At 40.8% G+C, this 17,182-nt stretch overlaps 1 protein-coding gene across 2 annotated transcripts in view; it reads left to right on the top strand.

Annotated features, from left to right (window-relative positions):
* PLOD2 (procollagen-lysine,2-oxoglutarate 5-dioxygenase 2) overlaps positions 1-17,182 on the top strand; it is a 357,685-nt gene that overhangs the window by 238,858 nt on the left and 101,645 nt on the right. For both annotated transcript variants that reach the window (XM_085634099.1, XM_085634100.1), the window contains exon 7: positions 8,913-9,010. In XM_085634099.1, coding sequence (XP_085490225.1) covers positions 8,913-9,010 — 98 coding nt within the window. The remainder of the gene's footprint in view (positions 1-8,912; positions 9,011-17,182) is intronic.

Here is a 17,182-nt window from a genome sequence, read left to right as displayed (position 1 = left end):
AACTTTTACTGAATGAGTGCATGGATCAAATGAGCCACAATACTCCCCTCTTAAATGTGGAGGGTTTCCCAAAGACATTTATAATAAGATGGGTTAAGATGGGTTCCTGTGGTACATCTTGAAGCATACTGTCCAGTAGGGAGTTATAGTTATGACGGATTACCTATCAAATAGGTGGTATTCAGTTGCGCCTGTTGATGAATCTTTATGAAATTTTCCAAACAAATGTGCCGGGTACTTCAGATGGAGTCTAGAAAGGTTTGGGATGTTTCGTGTAGCGGGGGTCGAGAAAAAAGTGAGTTTCCTGTGTTAATTCCCACAGGACCTTTGAATAAGCCTACAGCCCAAACCGCTCGCTAGATGTTGATACACAGACAGTGGTTTTAGTGATTTGGTGTAACTCTGTTCCGTAGTTTGGGAGATATTAACTGGAAAACAAATTTGTATATCTGGGGACTTGGATTACTCGCGGATCCAACAGTTCCCGTGTTGAAATCTGATTGGTTGCCAGCACTTCAAGCAGGAAGTGTTGGCAGCCATTCTGGGACTTGGCTTGAGCTGAGGCCCACAACAAAACAAAATGACATAAAGTGGGGCAGGACAGGACTAAATGACCCCCTAGAACTGGTGGTTCGCACAGGGACCCCGCTGAGGGTTAAAAACTGTCTTTTATATCACTTTTGCTGTAAAATCAGGGGTGGATCCACAGCAAAATTGAAAAAAAGTACGGTCTCCTGCACATCATTGTAAAGAAGCCCCCGGATGGGCCAAATCCCAGGGGCATCCAGGCATAATACAGAAAAAAGGAGAGGGGTGCATGGGGCCCCCCTCAAAGGCTTTCTAAAAGCCCTGGGTCACACCACATCCCCTGGGCACATCTTTTTAATAATGCGGGGTATTCCCGTGCGGCACCCACTGGCCCCAGGGACCGCCACCTCCCCGGGGCAAAACAATGTCTTAGATTGATGATTGAAGCCCCTAAATCCAGTGTTTTAAAAAATCAAATGATCTTAACTACTTTAAATATGCAACCTTATCTTAGAAATGTTTTAAATTCATGGTACAGGTTTGTTTTGACTCTTTTAAAATTGGATATATTTCTTCGATTAACCAGTTTCCAAAATATGAATGACTGGTCAATAAAATTGACAAACTGCTCATGTGACGTAACAATGTCCCATAATACCATGCATGTGTTTTTTTCTGTAAATGTTATAGTCAACTTAGGAAACGATATGTATTACCAATGATTAGACCATTAGGTTTTACACAGTGCCCCAGCATATCTATTTCTGCAATCATTGCCTACATTGGAGATTTGTTGTGGAATGTCATCTTTTTTATGGACCGTCTTTTATGCACGGAAGAAAATTTAATCAGATAGAGTCTAAAAGGGGGCAACAGCCATTTATACCTAATGTGTCTTAGTAGGATGATCTATGTGACTAAGAGAACATGATTCATAGTGTGTAACATATTGCATCATTGCACTAGTGCACTTTAATAACTGTAATACTTTTTATACACTTTTAACTTTGACTAATGTAATTATTTAGTTAATAATGTTAGCCTGTGTGGATAATGTATCTCTGCTTAGGCTTATATCATCCTCTAATGGTATGGGCTGAATATTTATGTATGTTTTGTGCTAATGCCGTGCAGACCCTCGAGCCCTGAGGACCACCACTTCCTTGGGGCTGATTTAAAATGATGATGCAAGGGGGCCGCACGGACCCCCTGAGCCCCGGGGACCACCACCTCCTGGGGCTTTTTTATAAATATGAAGCAGGCACATGTCCCCCTGAACCCTGGGTACTGGCACCCCTAGGGCCAGCTCCTGATATGTCCCGGGGTGTCCATCCCCAGGACATAGCAGTTTGCTATGACTCGGCGGAAGCTTTGATTGCTTCTGCCAAGTCAGAACAAACACTCTGCTGTCAGCAAGCACAAATGTCAACCCACTTCATGAGAGCTGAGGTGTCATCTGTTTCCCTGCCTGCAGAGATGCGGGCATGGAAACAAAGGACAATTGCTTTGACACACAAGGAGCTGTATATTCAGAAGCTCCCGCTGTTTGAAAGCAATGCCGGCTCCAGCAGGAGACATGGAGCTGGCAGAGACCGCGGAGATTTAAGGCTTCCCGCGTGATCCCAGTGGAGACTGGGTGCCCTGCTGGCATCCAGCAGACAGGGCAAGGCCCCGGAAGATGGGGTTGTGGAGGGAGGCCATGCGGACCCTCCAAAATAAAATGAACACAAAAAAACCTGGCCCAGCAAGTCCCTGGAGGCCCGCCCCCTTTCTCCTCCACTCTGCAAATAAGCATCCTGGTGCACAAATGGTTGGAGGATGAAGTCCCCTTGGCTGCTGAGGGTCCTTGGTGGCCAAGAGCCCCTCCTGTTACTTCCAGTAAGTCTCACATAGCGGGATTGCTGAGAAGGTGTCAGAGGCCCACCCCCTTTCTCCACCACTCTGCAAACATGCCTCCTGGTGCACTACTGGTTGAGGGATGAAGTCCCCTTGGATGCTGAGGGTCCTAGGGGACCAGGACCTCCTCCTGTTACCTCCAGTAAGTCCCACACAGCGGGAATGTTGAGAGGTCTTCGGAGGCCGTGCCCCCTTTCTCCACCACCATGCAACAGCGCCTCCTGCTGCACTACTGGTTGGGGGATGAAGTCCCTTTTAATGCTGAGGGTGCTTCAAGGCCAAGAACCCCTCCTGTTACCTCCAGTAAGTCCCACACTGCAGGATTGCTGAGACCTGGTTGGAGGTCCTGCCCCCTCTCTCCACCACTCTACGTACGCGAATGCTAGTCAAAAACCATAGGAATTCAAAAATGAAACATTACAGGGATTTTATAGTGAAGAAATAGATTCTAAAAACCTTAAAAAATGTGCTTAAAAAACCAAAGGTTACAGGGCCTTATAGTTAGGAAATAGAATTTAAAAAATCTTAGAAATTCACTAAAAAAAACAAATGTTACAGCGATGTTATAGTCAGGCTGACATATCACTCGAACAAAACCAGAGAAATTCAGCAGTTATAATTAGCTCAGTTAACTATAACTTACGCCCCCACAATGTACTGCTTATGACCTCGCATACTACATCACTCATGACATGGTCAGTGACATCACTGATGACATCTAAACTGACATCACTGATGACATCATCTACAGAGCTACTCACACACCCACTTACACCCCATACATCTCATAGACCCACTCAACTACTGACATACCCATTCACAGACCCATACACTCACACACCTACTCACTAATCCATAGAGCCACTCACACATCAATTCACCCGTAGAGCCACTAACACAGCCACTAACTCACATATGTATTCACTCATGCTCCTACTCACTGACCAATACAGCCATTCACACATCCAGTCATACAAACATATAGAGACTTACACAGCCACTCATACACTCATACAGCCATTCACACACTAAATCAGTCACCCATACAGTTACTCACACACCTATTCACTCATCCATATAGTCACTCTCACAGCCACTCACTTATCCATAGTTACTCACACACTCACTCACCTATACATATACTAACAGTCACTGACACAAGCAGATACTCTCTCATAAACCTCTTTCACACCCATTCATGCACCCATAAAGCCACTCATGTATCTTCTCACTCACCCACCCATACAGACACTGATGTACCTGCTCAGTCACCCATACAACCACTCATGCACCCTCTTATTCACCATTTACAGCCACTGACACACCCACACACTCACCCATACAACCACTCATCCACTCATCCATCCTGTCATTCAACATTACATCCAGTTACACAGCCACTCACTCACCTTTACAGATACTCACACAGTCACTCACTTACTCATATATGCACTGACACACCCACTCGTTCACCCATACAGAAACTGACACACCCACTCATTCATGTATACGGTGTCTCACGTACCTACTCATTCGTCTATGCACCACTTACCCACTCATCCATACAGACACATTCACAGTCACTTACCTTAGTATGTTTAACACTCATTAACTTTTAGAAAGCACTCACAATCACTGGACGATGCCAGTAGTGATAAACGTGGATAAAACCAAATTCATGATTCTGCACAAGCATAAAGCAGTTAAGGGCAGGGTCGTCATGAACAATGTGTTATAGGAGCAAGCGGATGTATTTACCTACCTTAGTATCACCTTAGGCAGGAAGTTATATTGGAAACCCCAAATAGACCTACCGGCACTTAAGCATTCCCAACTGGCAGGAGCCTTATTAAATGAACATAGGCTCTCTCAGACCAAGCCGGTAGCCCCAGTTATAAAGATCTACAACACAAAAATCATGGCTTCTACTCTGTATGGAGCAGAACTCTGAGGTTTAGAAAACTTGTCCTCGCTAGCTCTAGCCCAGAATACATTTGTGAGGGGGTCTCACTGGTGTCTCCCAAAATACCCCACTTAAACCCCTATATTTTGATTTGCGTTGCAGTTCACTGGTAGAGGTCGCAAGATTCAGACCATTAGCATTCTGGAGAAGATTATGGTCTACCCCGGACCTGTTACACTATGCCAATGCGCTCAAAGACGCTATAGATATTGATACATCTCATAAGATTAGTTGGCTGTGTAAGGTAAAATGCTCTTTGGTGAATATGAGTATGAGACACCTGTGGGAAGATCCGGCTGGTAATTTGTTTCCACCAATTTTTTTTTATTAGAAAGCCTACTGGGATATGATAAAAGTAAACAATGTGCGGTCTCCTAAGAATTTATCTTTGACTAGTGCTTTTTTGGAACATATGCCAGATTTAATGTATGAAATTATTTGGGACTTTATAACTAAGCCTAGTGACAGGAAATTATTTTTCCAGTTTCGGGTAGGCACACTTCAGATTAAATGCTACACTAAAAATTGGCATAACACTCTGAACATATTGATGAAGGGTGTTGTAGTAGCAACATATGTAGTTGATAATTTTTGATTCATATTATCAATTTGGATTGATGGCCATTCTATCTGGTACATTATGATTCAATGTATTTACATCTTTGCCACTATTATTCCTGGTTTGACATTATTTATTTGCCCATATGTCTTTTTGAACGTTTTTTAATAGTTCAAGCTATTCTTATATTTAAGTATGGGCCTTTGTTTCTAACACTAGACATTACGTATATCAATCACGCAAGCTCTTTCATATGTACTTATTTGCCATTCTAAGATATATATATATACACACACACACATAGAGTACATTGGTATGTGGTACTGTTGTGGTAGGTCATTTGTGCACACCACATTATTTTATGTAGTATGACTCATGTTTGAGATGCTCCTGCTGCAATAAAAATGCAGTGTTCTACTTCTCCCTTGAACTTGGTGTGTTCAGTATCAAATACATAAAATTAAAAAAGCATAAAATAATATACACTGAAAATAGTATAGATATTTCATGAAGAAACCAATTACATGTGTGTGTGAAGATAATGTACAATGTATGCAAGTAAAACCTACAAAACCTTGTATCGTGGATCTTCAGTTGCATCAATTGCACCCCAAGCAGGAAATATGGACATAAGAGGAATAATAAATTACTGTAGTGTTTGCCTGCCACTGCTTATAATATGAGCTCCTGTCTCAAGAACTGAGTACAACTGTCTCATTTGTCCTTTTCTTAGTGTAATATATTTAAAAAGTTTCTAATCTACAAAAGGAAGCAAATAGTTTTTCACATTTGTGGGATTAGCCCTTTGACACTGTCTCCTCGGTCCACCTTCTCCTTGATGACAGCATGGGTTTCATTAAGGCCCAGTTTTCATATGATTACAAAAATATTCTTATTTTTCTAATTGATGTATGTTGTTTCATACCTACTGACTCGATTAACATGTTTTAATTGAAAAAGATACACAAAGCAGACAATTGTAAACATTAATGTGAATAACTAGAGAATTTAACAATTAAAAAATGGATTCATTAAATCTAACCCGTGACAGCCTTTAAGAGTATACCATTTTCCACAAGGAAAAACAGAATAAATGGATCGTTTACTGCCCATTCTCCTTCCAAGTTCTCTTCGATTAATCTTGTGTGCTGCAACACCACTGCACCCCTACTTCCATTGCCACTCTGACTGACTTACTCCTAGGTTTTGCGGAGGGCTTTTAAACCTGTTTTGTCAGTAGTACTACAGAATTAGTTGTAGATTATTATGTATTTTGTGAACGGGAAATGTCTTACTCATTTGTGTGTGTGTTTGTGTTTTGGAATGTCCTTCCTTATACCCCTCCTTTATTTACCTAACCTCCACCCATTTTGAAGTAATTATTTCCCATTTTCCCACCACTTCCCCTTGCCCTTCCCACAATTACTACGAAAACCTATATGTCCATCTGAGGAGATCTCTGCCCAGCGAGAAAAAGAAAGGTAGGAGGGGACGAGTTGTTGATCTGTGGCCGAGGTTTGCAGATTGCAGGTTGAAGTACTTTAAGTAATTGCACTGCTTTACATACTTAAAAATGAATTTTGTAATTAGAGCCCATACATTGAAAAGTTGTCTCACTTGACTAACCCAGAGTGTGCTAGGGTTGTTCTTAGGGGTAAGAAACACTACAAATACCTCAATACAATAAAACCAGTTGATATCTATATAATACAATTCAATAATGTCCCCGTAACTGAGCCCATTGCGTCTTTGACCTTGTTATTTCAGCCTACAGTGTATTTCAGTGCACTTTGCAAAGCACAAGCCTATCTCTAAAGCAATGGAAAGTTGTACAAGAGAAGGGGTTCACCACAGAGAATTGAGCACAAATAGGTGGAGGTAAAGATTCGGAGAAAGAGTAGGGTGATATCTATCAGAGGAGAGGAGATTCAGGTCGGCAGTAATGATTTACAGAGCACAGAGAAAGGGAACTAGAGATGACTACAACAGGTGAGCAGTGAGCAGGTGGGAGAGGGTCAGAGTACCACAGTGCACTGATGTGTTGGTTGAAGAGATGTGTCTTCAACTCCTTTCAAAACTGTGGAAGGGATAGACACAGCTGGATGTGAATCACAATAGCATCCCATGTGCCCAGATATGAGGAAGAAAGACTGATATCATTTAACCTTCTTTCTGTTCTTTCTGATTTCGACTGTCCCTAGGAAGACACAGTCTGCTCTGTTCATAGCACAGATGCACAGGCTACAATAAACCGTAATATGGCATAAAACGAGTACTGCAAGTGATAATTGGACTGAGAGGTGCCTTAAAAAGTGGAAGAGCCAAAGCAGCACTATCTTACCAACTGAGATAGAGTGAGTGGTTCCTTGCCAAGGGACGTTTGAAGGCAAGAGCTGCTTTTGGCTGGAAATTTAGCAAGCTTTATTGACATAGCTGAAGTAAAAACAGTGTGTAGTACAATAACATGCAAAGAACTATAACAACGCAATTAACATGCAACAGGGCACAACACAACAAAATATTCAAAGCAGAACACAACACAACAGCATCACCTTGCAATAATATAGCACAATTGCACAGTAGCACAAAAAACAGAACTCATCATGACAATAACACAATGCCACAAAGCAAATATGCACAACAGTTCTTGTCACACATTGCCTCCTCCACAAACCTGACTTCATAACATGGTTGTAAAAGGTGAGTGCAGCAAGGACTACCTTCAATTACCACCATGGGCATGAAATAATGCCAATCAAAACTGTTTTGTCAACACTTGGTGAGGATGTCTCCCTTTCAAACGTTCGGTTCCGCATTACAGTGCAAAGTTGCTGAGAATGAAAAAATAAGGGAGTGGACAGGAGGCGCAGCAGGAATGCAAGAAACTGGAAGATCATGAGGTGAGCCCACTGTGCCTTCAGCTAGCTTGACTGGCTCCGGCCCGCCTAAGGGTTTGCCATCTGATTTTAATGGTACTGCATGTGTCACCTAACTGCTGGAGGTCCGCAAGACGCTACCCATGAAGCCTGTCGTCCTAGATACTGCCCCAAACCTTCCTCAAATGCCTGACTCACATGAAGCAGAAGGAACTAGCTACTGAAGGTTTATACCATCATCCTGTAGCCTGTACCATGATGTTTTTACTGCTCTTCGTTCGTTTTTCATTGGTAAAATACGCCTAAATATTTCTTTTTACTCATGTATGGGTTTGCCTTGGTATTATAGACCATATGCTATGCTGGCATGCTATTGTTGCTCTCTTTACCTTACATGGTGCTCATGCACAAACCACTACCCAAGTCAACATACCCTTTTCCCCCACTTCCCTTCTCACACACCTTTTACATGTATATGTGATTATTCCAAGTAACTGCTTCCATTTCATATGTTATACGTATTACTATCACTGGTCACAATATACTTCTTTGTATGCTGTTTGTGTTGGATCCTATCCTATGTAATTGTATTTACCCATTTGTAACCTTGGTAATCTGTTTCCCTGCCAACTATGTAAAGTGTGGTGATACCTTCTGGTCAAGTTCCTGCTATTTAAAACTCTACACATTAATAAATAAATAAATACATGATCAGCATGAACTGTTAGGAAGTCTGCATGTTCCTTCTGAGCTCGAAAATATCTAGAAAAATATACTATAGCAGAATTACACATATTTATGGTAATAATTAGTCAAATTGAAGCAAAGAAGTGCATGCACAATGCACTTACCACCACTAATGCAAGCAAACTCAATTAAGACTCATCCTCACAGCTCTAACAGCTAGAAAATAGGTGTGTGCTTTGGTGCTTTCTGGAAAGTCCTGTAAACCCTAGAATATAAAAAAAAGAGTTGGTGTTTATTGGGTAGTTGCTGTGTATGCCTATATATATTTCCTGTCGCGTGTTTGAACACCGTACGTCATTGTTTACTGTGCTTTATCAAACTAAAACAAATCTTTATTTTATAGATGACGTAGTTTTGAAATTCGAACCTGGAAGAGCAAGGGCTCGGAATTCTGCATATGATACCTTGCCCGTCATCCTTCGTGGAAGTGGACCAGTGCATGTATGTAACTTGGGTCTCTGCTTTTTCATTCAGTGTTTCTGAAGAAAACAGTAATAATCTTCATTGCTCACCTGTTAAAGTCATATATAACCAACTTGCAATTGCCCATTTTCCTCTGCCCATCCTTTCTGCGTAGATTTTTCCATCACTGTCAGAATTAATGATAAGCTGTCTTTTATATGGGATAATACACCCCCTATAACACACAAAGAGGAGTAGCGAAAAATGATTAAAAGGTGGCACATTCTATGTGTAGAAATACCGCCCTCACAAAATTGTGACATGCTTCATCATTGGGGAATACGCACATAAAAAAGAAATTATATCTCAATATGCATTGGGATCACTGAAAGAAAAGTGCAGCAAAGGTATAAAAATAGCTCGGTGGTATCTCTGTGCAACAATTTATTCCTGGACCCACTGAGTAGGTCTAAAACCGTGAAGGATGGTGGTTATAGGAGAGATTTAAGAGTCCCTTCACCCCTCCTTACTGCCAAAGTGTCGACATGTTTCAGCCGTGCTAAAAGTGCCCACAGTGTTGGGTCACACCGACATTCTTCAGGACCAATCGGATCCTACGTTTTATATTTACCCTCCGTACCAGAGTAGGTTATCTTTGGAATCTGTAATCTCCAAAAGGAGGGTATCCCTAAGTACCTTGCTTCTATGCATGACATCCATAATATGACCTCAGATATGCAGAGTAAACGTGGCGTTTGTTCTGCCAAAATAACCACGCCAATATGAATCCTGCAATTGGTTGCAAAATATTATGAAGCTGACTAACAGAACACTTTGAAAAATGACTGTATTTCAGAATATGCGGTTTTATGTGTTTATGTTCACACTTTTTTGCATTAACTCTAGCAGTGCAATAAATAAATGCACTGCCATAAATGTCAAACCTCCGAATGAATGTGAATTGTGAGGAAAAATTATTCAGAAGAAAGAGTTGAATGTTTCGGTGTCATTTTCTTTGTTTAAACCGTAATTTTAATTCGGATTTCCTCCCTTGCTTTACATGCTGGCTGACAGCTCTGGAAACAGGGTGTGTGAGGTAACAACTAAACAGTTTTACATTATTACAGCTAAGCAACGGTGTCATTTTTAAAAACAATTGCTTGGACTAGTGAATTTACAAGAGTACTAAACAGAATATTATGTAGGGGCTTTCATACTGTTATCACTGCCTTCCATGTGTTATGCCAGATAATTAATATTACAATTTCCTTAACTAGTGCTGCAGAGAATGGTTTTGATGTCGTGTTGTGTTTTCCTTCTGCATATAGAGTTTTTGTTAACCTCTTCTATGCCCATGACGAGATAGTCTCGTCATGGAGCCCGCCCGCTAATGAAAGGCCCGGCACAGGAGGGGGAAAGGGCGGGGCACTCAAGGGGTTAATATTTTTAAAGTTGTTCTCTGTTTTTTGAGATCAGAGTAGAAATTGTTCTATTGCAGTATGCATCACTCCAAGAACGGAAGTAGGCATAAAGACTTATTGAGCATGGACACAAGAGAAACAATTGCTGACTGAATTTGAGGGCTTTAGGAGACTAGACACCACTTAGTGACCATGAGTTTGGTGGTAACTGAAAAGTCTCCAATTTCTAAAGTGAACTTTAAATCTGTAGTGGAATCCCCAAGGTATTATTTCACCAACAATAATATCCCTATGATGGTGGAAATTAAGACAGTGGAATTTACTCCTTATTTATCGTTTCATTCAGAAATTGGAGGATTCTCAATTGCTGCTGATCTCTCAATCAAGCACTTAGTATCTGAAACTATGCTAATCATCACATTATACATATCAAGGAACTTAGGTCGTCATTTCGTGTTTGGCAAAGGCGAAGCACTGCCATAAATCGGTGAGGCTCCGGCCCTACAAAACTTGCTATTTAGAGTCAGGGGAAGTGCTGCATTTATACCATGTTTATATGGAGTCTGAGGGGGCTCCACCCATGTAAACTCTTGACATGCACCCTGGAAACAATTGGACTGCCTGGTTACAGTGGAGCTCTCCCAGCCCTATCTTCAGTGGGTTCCTGTCACTCCTTTACCCTATCCACGATGTGGCCTGTGGTAGGAAAAGCACACTATCCCCAAACAAGGGGAGCAAGCTCCTTGTGTATCAGGGGCATCGCAACTTTGTTTTCTGGAGGAAAAAAAACTGCTTTGGGATTTATTGGCAGAAAACAAAAAACGTTGCCACCCAAGTTCATCAATCACGGCATCTGTTCAGCAAAGTTCAGTGGCTTTAATGAAGTGGTTCTGCTGAAGGGTCAGTGATCCCAGCCTTCCTGGAGGGCAACCACGGCCGCTGCAGGTAAGAGCGGTGAGGCCGGGTGGGGGGATTTCGAGATACGAACAAGAGGGAAAATTAAATAAATATTTACCTCTCTTACCTGCAGCGGCCACGGCTGCTGGATGGATTTCTAAAAATGGTAGGTGGACCTCTGCCAGGAGATCTTCTGATGATTTGGCAGCTGGCGGGCCCCCCACAAAGCTCTAAATGAGCCCATTAGTTGGTAGTAGCCTCTACTTCTGCCCCCTCCTTAAAGTTTGATGAGTTTAAACTGTAATTGCTTCAGTTATTTGATTACAATTCAGTGAGACGAAGTCTTTGGGTTTGGCAGCTTTCTACAAAAATGTCCATTAACTTTGCATAAGCATAAAAAAGCATGAAATATATTATCATGAAGGAACCATGGACACACATTCTGTTTTAAATTATAGATCCCATTAATCAACATACATTAACTAACATCAAATGCGAATTAACGAGGACATCCCATGGATACCATGAAGCCACCGACCAAGAAGTTATAAAAATTTGATAAGATCTTTCGTGGTAGTGTGGCACCTCAACTCTTTGCGGAAATTTTCTGGGGAAGGAAATGCAGCCCAATGTACCACACTCACTCATATCAATTTATGAGGAAATACCCCTTCGACACACACTTCAATAAAGGAATGGAGAACAGTATTTTGCTGCTTGTTCTTTTTCTAATTGCTGATGCCACATGATTTGTGTATTTCTGAACCATCACTGACAATGCCTTGTTGCATAAGCAGCAGAAATAACGCACTGTGCAAAACGCAGTGGACACTGAGCATTTTACCGTACCTAAAACTGAGCATTTTCATGCTTCCCTTTTTCCAGTGGCAAACATGATTCTGAACATCTGGATAGTAACATGTTCCATGAACATTTGACTTTTATTCGAAACTTTCAGGCCTTATTTTGATGTTTTTTGTGTGGTTGGTCTGTGTCCAGTGCCGAAAAATGAATGTGGCAGCTGCATGGTATTTTATTGAATTTAAAGGTTGCGTAGTTTGTGGAATTTGATGTACTTATACGCCATTGTTTTTCCTCATAGGTCTATTGCCATTTGAATGGAAATACGTTATTTGTCTCACATCCATTATGTGTGATAGTCATTGGAAGCCACAATGCTTACTTTGTGCCAGTGGTTGCTTTTGGTGGGCACTGAAGCTTATTTTTCATCATTAGATATGAAAGGTGGTTCTAGGAAGAGGAAGTCAATTTTTGAATACCTTTCAGAACGTGTTTAACTTTCCTATATTCTGTTGGTGAAGTAGAATTGCACAACAAGAGAGGTCATGAAAATATTCTATTCCATTAAAATTACGAACAAATGTTAAATGAAGTATTAAAGGCATGGACTGACCCCAGGGTCCTGCAACACACCATGGGGGCCTGTTCAGTCCATCCAGAGAACTTAATGAAAAGAAAGGACATGAAAAGCTGTCCCCTGCAAAACCACTTTAAACCATCCAATTCAGGTGGCATCTAATGTAAAAGCAGCTGTGAGGAAGCGTCAAGCCTAGCACGTTGCTCTGTTTGCACACTCATAGCCATGTGCACAGCATGCAGTCCCTCACCAGTCCCGCCAGGATCCCCATGTGAGCAGCAGGGGTGGGCTCTTTGGAAACAGTTTACATAACTGGAAGGCAGGTGGCCGAAACTATGAGCTGGTAATGTGCTGCCTCAAGGAGGCTAATTTCAATACTTGAGTAAGCGAGGGTGTAATATAACCTTATAGCCCGCCGTAGCGGGCTATACCGGCTATTAAAGGTCCGCTGCAGCGTTAAAGGCCCGAGCCGAAGGTGAGGCACTTTAACAAAAGCAGCGGGACTTTAATAGCGGTATAGCCCTGCTACGAAGGGCTATAAGGCTATTAGAACATTCTGCCACTAGAGGGCAGAATGTTCTAGTAAATTAAACAAAGGCTTCTCGAAGCTCGAGCTTCGAGAGGCTTTTGTAAAACATTGGAACGTTGCTCTGCGGGCCTTTACCGGCCCGTAAAAGCATGGAGCACTCCATTGTCTACAATGGAGTGCTGCACATTCCAATGTTCTAATAGTCAATACATATTTTCACAACCACATAATACACCAAGTGATCCTCCTCAGTCAATGAGGGACTCGAAGATGGCATGAGGCGATGGTCAACCATAGCCTGTGTAGCTTGATATCTGACATACAATGGGTATAAGCTCAAGGCGCTATTGGTAGAGATGCTGATTCTCAGGAAGTGTTGTATTCAAGAAGTGCTTCAGTTCAAATGCTTGATTATACAAGGGGGAAAATACCGACTGCCATACATTGAGGACATTGCAAGTCACCAATGAGGTCTGTGACCACATTGAAGAACGAGGATAAAGGCAGAGCTCCTTAAGACGTCATGAAATTCTGAGATGACTTGCATTATCCCCATTACAAAAGACAGAGGGAATTTTGATCACACAATCCCCCTTTCCACAAACATCTTAAATCCTTGGTGTCTTGCTCTTTCATATTGAAGAAATAGTATGCAGTTGCAGACATGAAGATTAAAAATGAATGCTGTAGTACGAAATTAAACACAGCAAAATACAGTAGTAATGGGTTGCAAAAACGTATTAGAAGCAGTTTAACACACTCCAGATATTAAAACATTATGTGGGTTTGAGTGTGTAAAAATAGGCAGATGTATTCGTTTTTACCTATAACAATATGCAAACAATGAACATTTGCCATGAATATCTCATTTCTACTGACCACTGTTAATTCTAGAAAAATGGGTCAGAATTATGAAAATCCACTTATCGTTTAAACTGCAGCTGCAATTATGCTCTGTCACCTGTCGTTCTTCTCTGCTGCTGACTCTGGCTCGAGCGATTATGACTACACAACCCACACATAATAACTTATTGACCAGCTATAGCATTTCTTATTACAGGTGACTAGAGATGTAACAACTCGACTGTAGTAAGGAAATTAGGGATAATATTTTTATTCAGGGATTGTAGGCTGCCATATGGTATGTAATCAAAAGGTAGGAAACACACTAACCTATCCTTATTACTTGACAAAAAGACCCTCTGAAAGCAGGGCTTTCATTTTTTCTCAATAAAATGTGTAAAAACATTTGCGTCATGAGGCGTCTCACAAATATTAATGAAGCAAAAGTGCAGGAAATATTAAATATAGAAGAGAATCTATTGTTGAAATTTACTCCACCTTAATGATGGTTTAGGGTATTCGACCTTAATATCAAGTCCTGACTATTGTGCTATCAAATATCATGAACAAAATATCAAGGACCGAAATACCAACAAGATAAGCATCTATAGGTAAGTAGAGGGTTACTTTACGTAATTCCACGTATGTCTACCTTGAAGATATATACATAGTACAAGGTAGATAAATAGCAAATCTATATTTACCTTTCCTCCTTGATGTTTTGGTCCCCAATAATGTGGCCAGGCTATTTTGGTAGCATGATGTTTCTGAAGTCATTATTTCGACATACAATGGTGTCGTGAAGGAAATCCAGCCAGTAGAGTCTCATCATCACTTAGCATTTGCTCCAGGAAGCGGAGGATTTTCTTCTACTTCCAATCACTAGCATAGGCACTCAATCCAATCACTTATTACTAGCCACTCTCTGTTGATTGTGAGTAAGCACATATCAAGCAATGATCATGCAACATGCCTTGTAGCAGCTGATATTGCATGTTGTAAAAAGGATTGAGACATTTAATAGAGGTGATGACCAAAGGTACTTGTTATCAACAAATTTCATTTTTTGGGATAATTGTTTAGGCATGGTTACTTTCCTTGAGGTGATCAAAAGATGCGGCTTGAATTTCACCTTGTAAATAGTCAAGCTCTGCTATAGAAAAAAAAGAAAGGAATAAGAAGTAAATTAGGTGATATTCACAAGACTGTTTAACTTGTGGTGTTGTGGGAAGTAGACGATAATGACATTCAAAGCAGCATGGACTTTGGGCATTGAGAAACATGGTAGGTGAACACAGGATAACCTTAATATTCACAATCTATTTACTTTAAAGAGCTGGTTTGGTTTATGTTGGTATGCTTCTTTTAAATTGCAGATGTAGCATTTGGAAGCAGCTGTTAGTCTTCCGACTGGGGAGATACATGACCTGGAATGCATAGAGAATATTGATCTATACCGCTGCGATATAGCAGACTTGCAAAAATTGATATTGGATCAATAGTTATTAAAATTATATTTTACAAAAACAGGTTTGAAGAAGAGTCTAGAAGTTGCATTTCTTTATTTTGTGTTATGTGGATGTCTCTCAATCAACAGAGACAATCTAGCAGTCAGTATTGTATATGGATTCACAGGCACACTATAAACATTTAGCAGTGAACCTACAAGAGATTTGCAAATTAGAGAACTGTTTAGGAGTTTCATAATCAGGTGTGCAATACAGGAAATCTAACAACGTCTAACATATCAAGTTATCCTCAATACCGCCGCACCATGTACTAATCATAGACAAACATAGGGTGTCATTTAGACAGAGTGGCAATTAATAATTCTTTGGAAATCAGTGATGACGCAATTTCCTCCATATTGTAATTTTCAACAGCGGTTGCCCACTGGAGGAATTACATTGCAACGGTATTTCCCTTGTAGAGAATCTTCCTGTAACAATTATACAGCTTTCTTGCCTGAAATAAAGACAGATTCCAGCATAAAATATGCTTTATGATAGACAGATCATCTGAGATGCTAAATGGAGCATGCTAAGAAGATGAAGGTAAAATCAGCAGTGGCAGTGGATTGAATGAAGGTGGTTGCAGGAACATCTCTTGCATCTATCTCCTTTTTACATATTAATGGCGTATAAATGTGCATTGCAGATGTTAACTTGCTTTTTCTTCCAAACTGCCGCACAGCGCATGTTGGAACCATTGTTGCCCACCCAAACAGCTACAGCTGCTTTTGCCTCCTTGAATTGGAAAGCTGTAAATCTGGTGGTGCTTGCAGTGGAAATCCCTTTCCCCAATTTTTATGGGTGTTCATAATATTTTGCAAGAGGCCTGTAATAACGTCAATCTGGGGACATATTCTAGAAAGCATGAAGAAAATAAAACGTAGGGAAAGTTACAGTGCGTGTTTTATGTCTTGCTGCTGAAAAATGGAGTTCCTCTGACTGAATAAAATTGAAAGGTTATTCAAACGCAATTACCGATTGACCTTCTTATTTGAAAAGGAAACAGCATGTGGAGGACGCTCAAAGGTCTCCATTCACCATTCTGGCTGCACAGAGTTTCAAGAATGCTCCTTGGAATGAGGGTTTGGGTTTGACTGCACACAAAATCCAGCGGATTCCTAATTGTAACAGAGAGAATGAAAAATGGTCTCCGGCTGATCTATGTAATGGCTCCGCTAAAATGTACCTTTAAAGCTCATTAGCAAATTGTTCTTTTAACCTCACATGATCGATTGGCGAATGCACAACATTCTACGTTTGCAAGGGGGACTGTGGGTCATATCACTTCTACACTCTGCGCCCATAAATGTATGCCGTCTGCTTTATTATTAAACCACCGTGCGAGCGTGTCTGATTCTGGCACCACGATCACTTTTTAAAATTATCAGTCTATACCATGTTTAAAAAAACACGTAACAATGTTCACAATAGTTATAACATACGCAAATGTAAGTCCCGTTGCATTAACTTGAATAAAATGCACCCACTGTATGAACGCTTCCTTAATAAGGTCAAATGCTAAATGCTATAAAAAAGCAAGTACACCATAATGCATAAAATGTAGGAGAATCTGTGTCATTAGTGGCAAGCAGCATTTCACGATAAAAGGGGCATATTATCAAGTAAATGTGA

This window comes from Triturus cristatus, chromosome 11 (genome assembly GCF_964204655.1).
Source record: "Triturus cristatus chromosome 11, aTriCri1.1, whole genome shotgun sequence".
Lineage (NCBI taxonomy): Eukaryota > Metazoa > Chordata > Amphibia > Caudata > Salamandridae > Triturus > Triturus cristatus.
The sequence above is the reverse complement of the archived record's forward strand: the minus strand, read 5'-3'. Positions and strand labels throughout refer to the sequence as shown.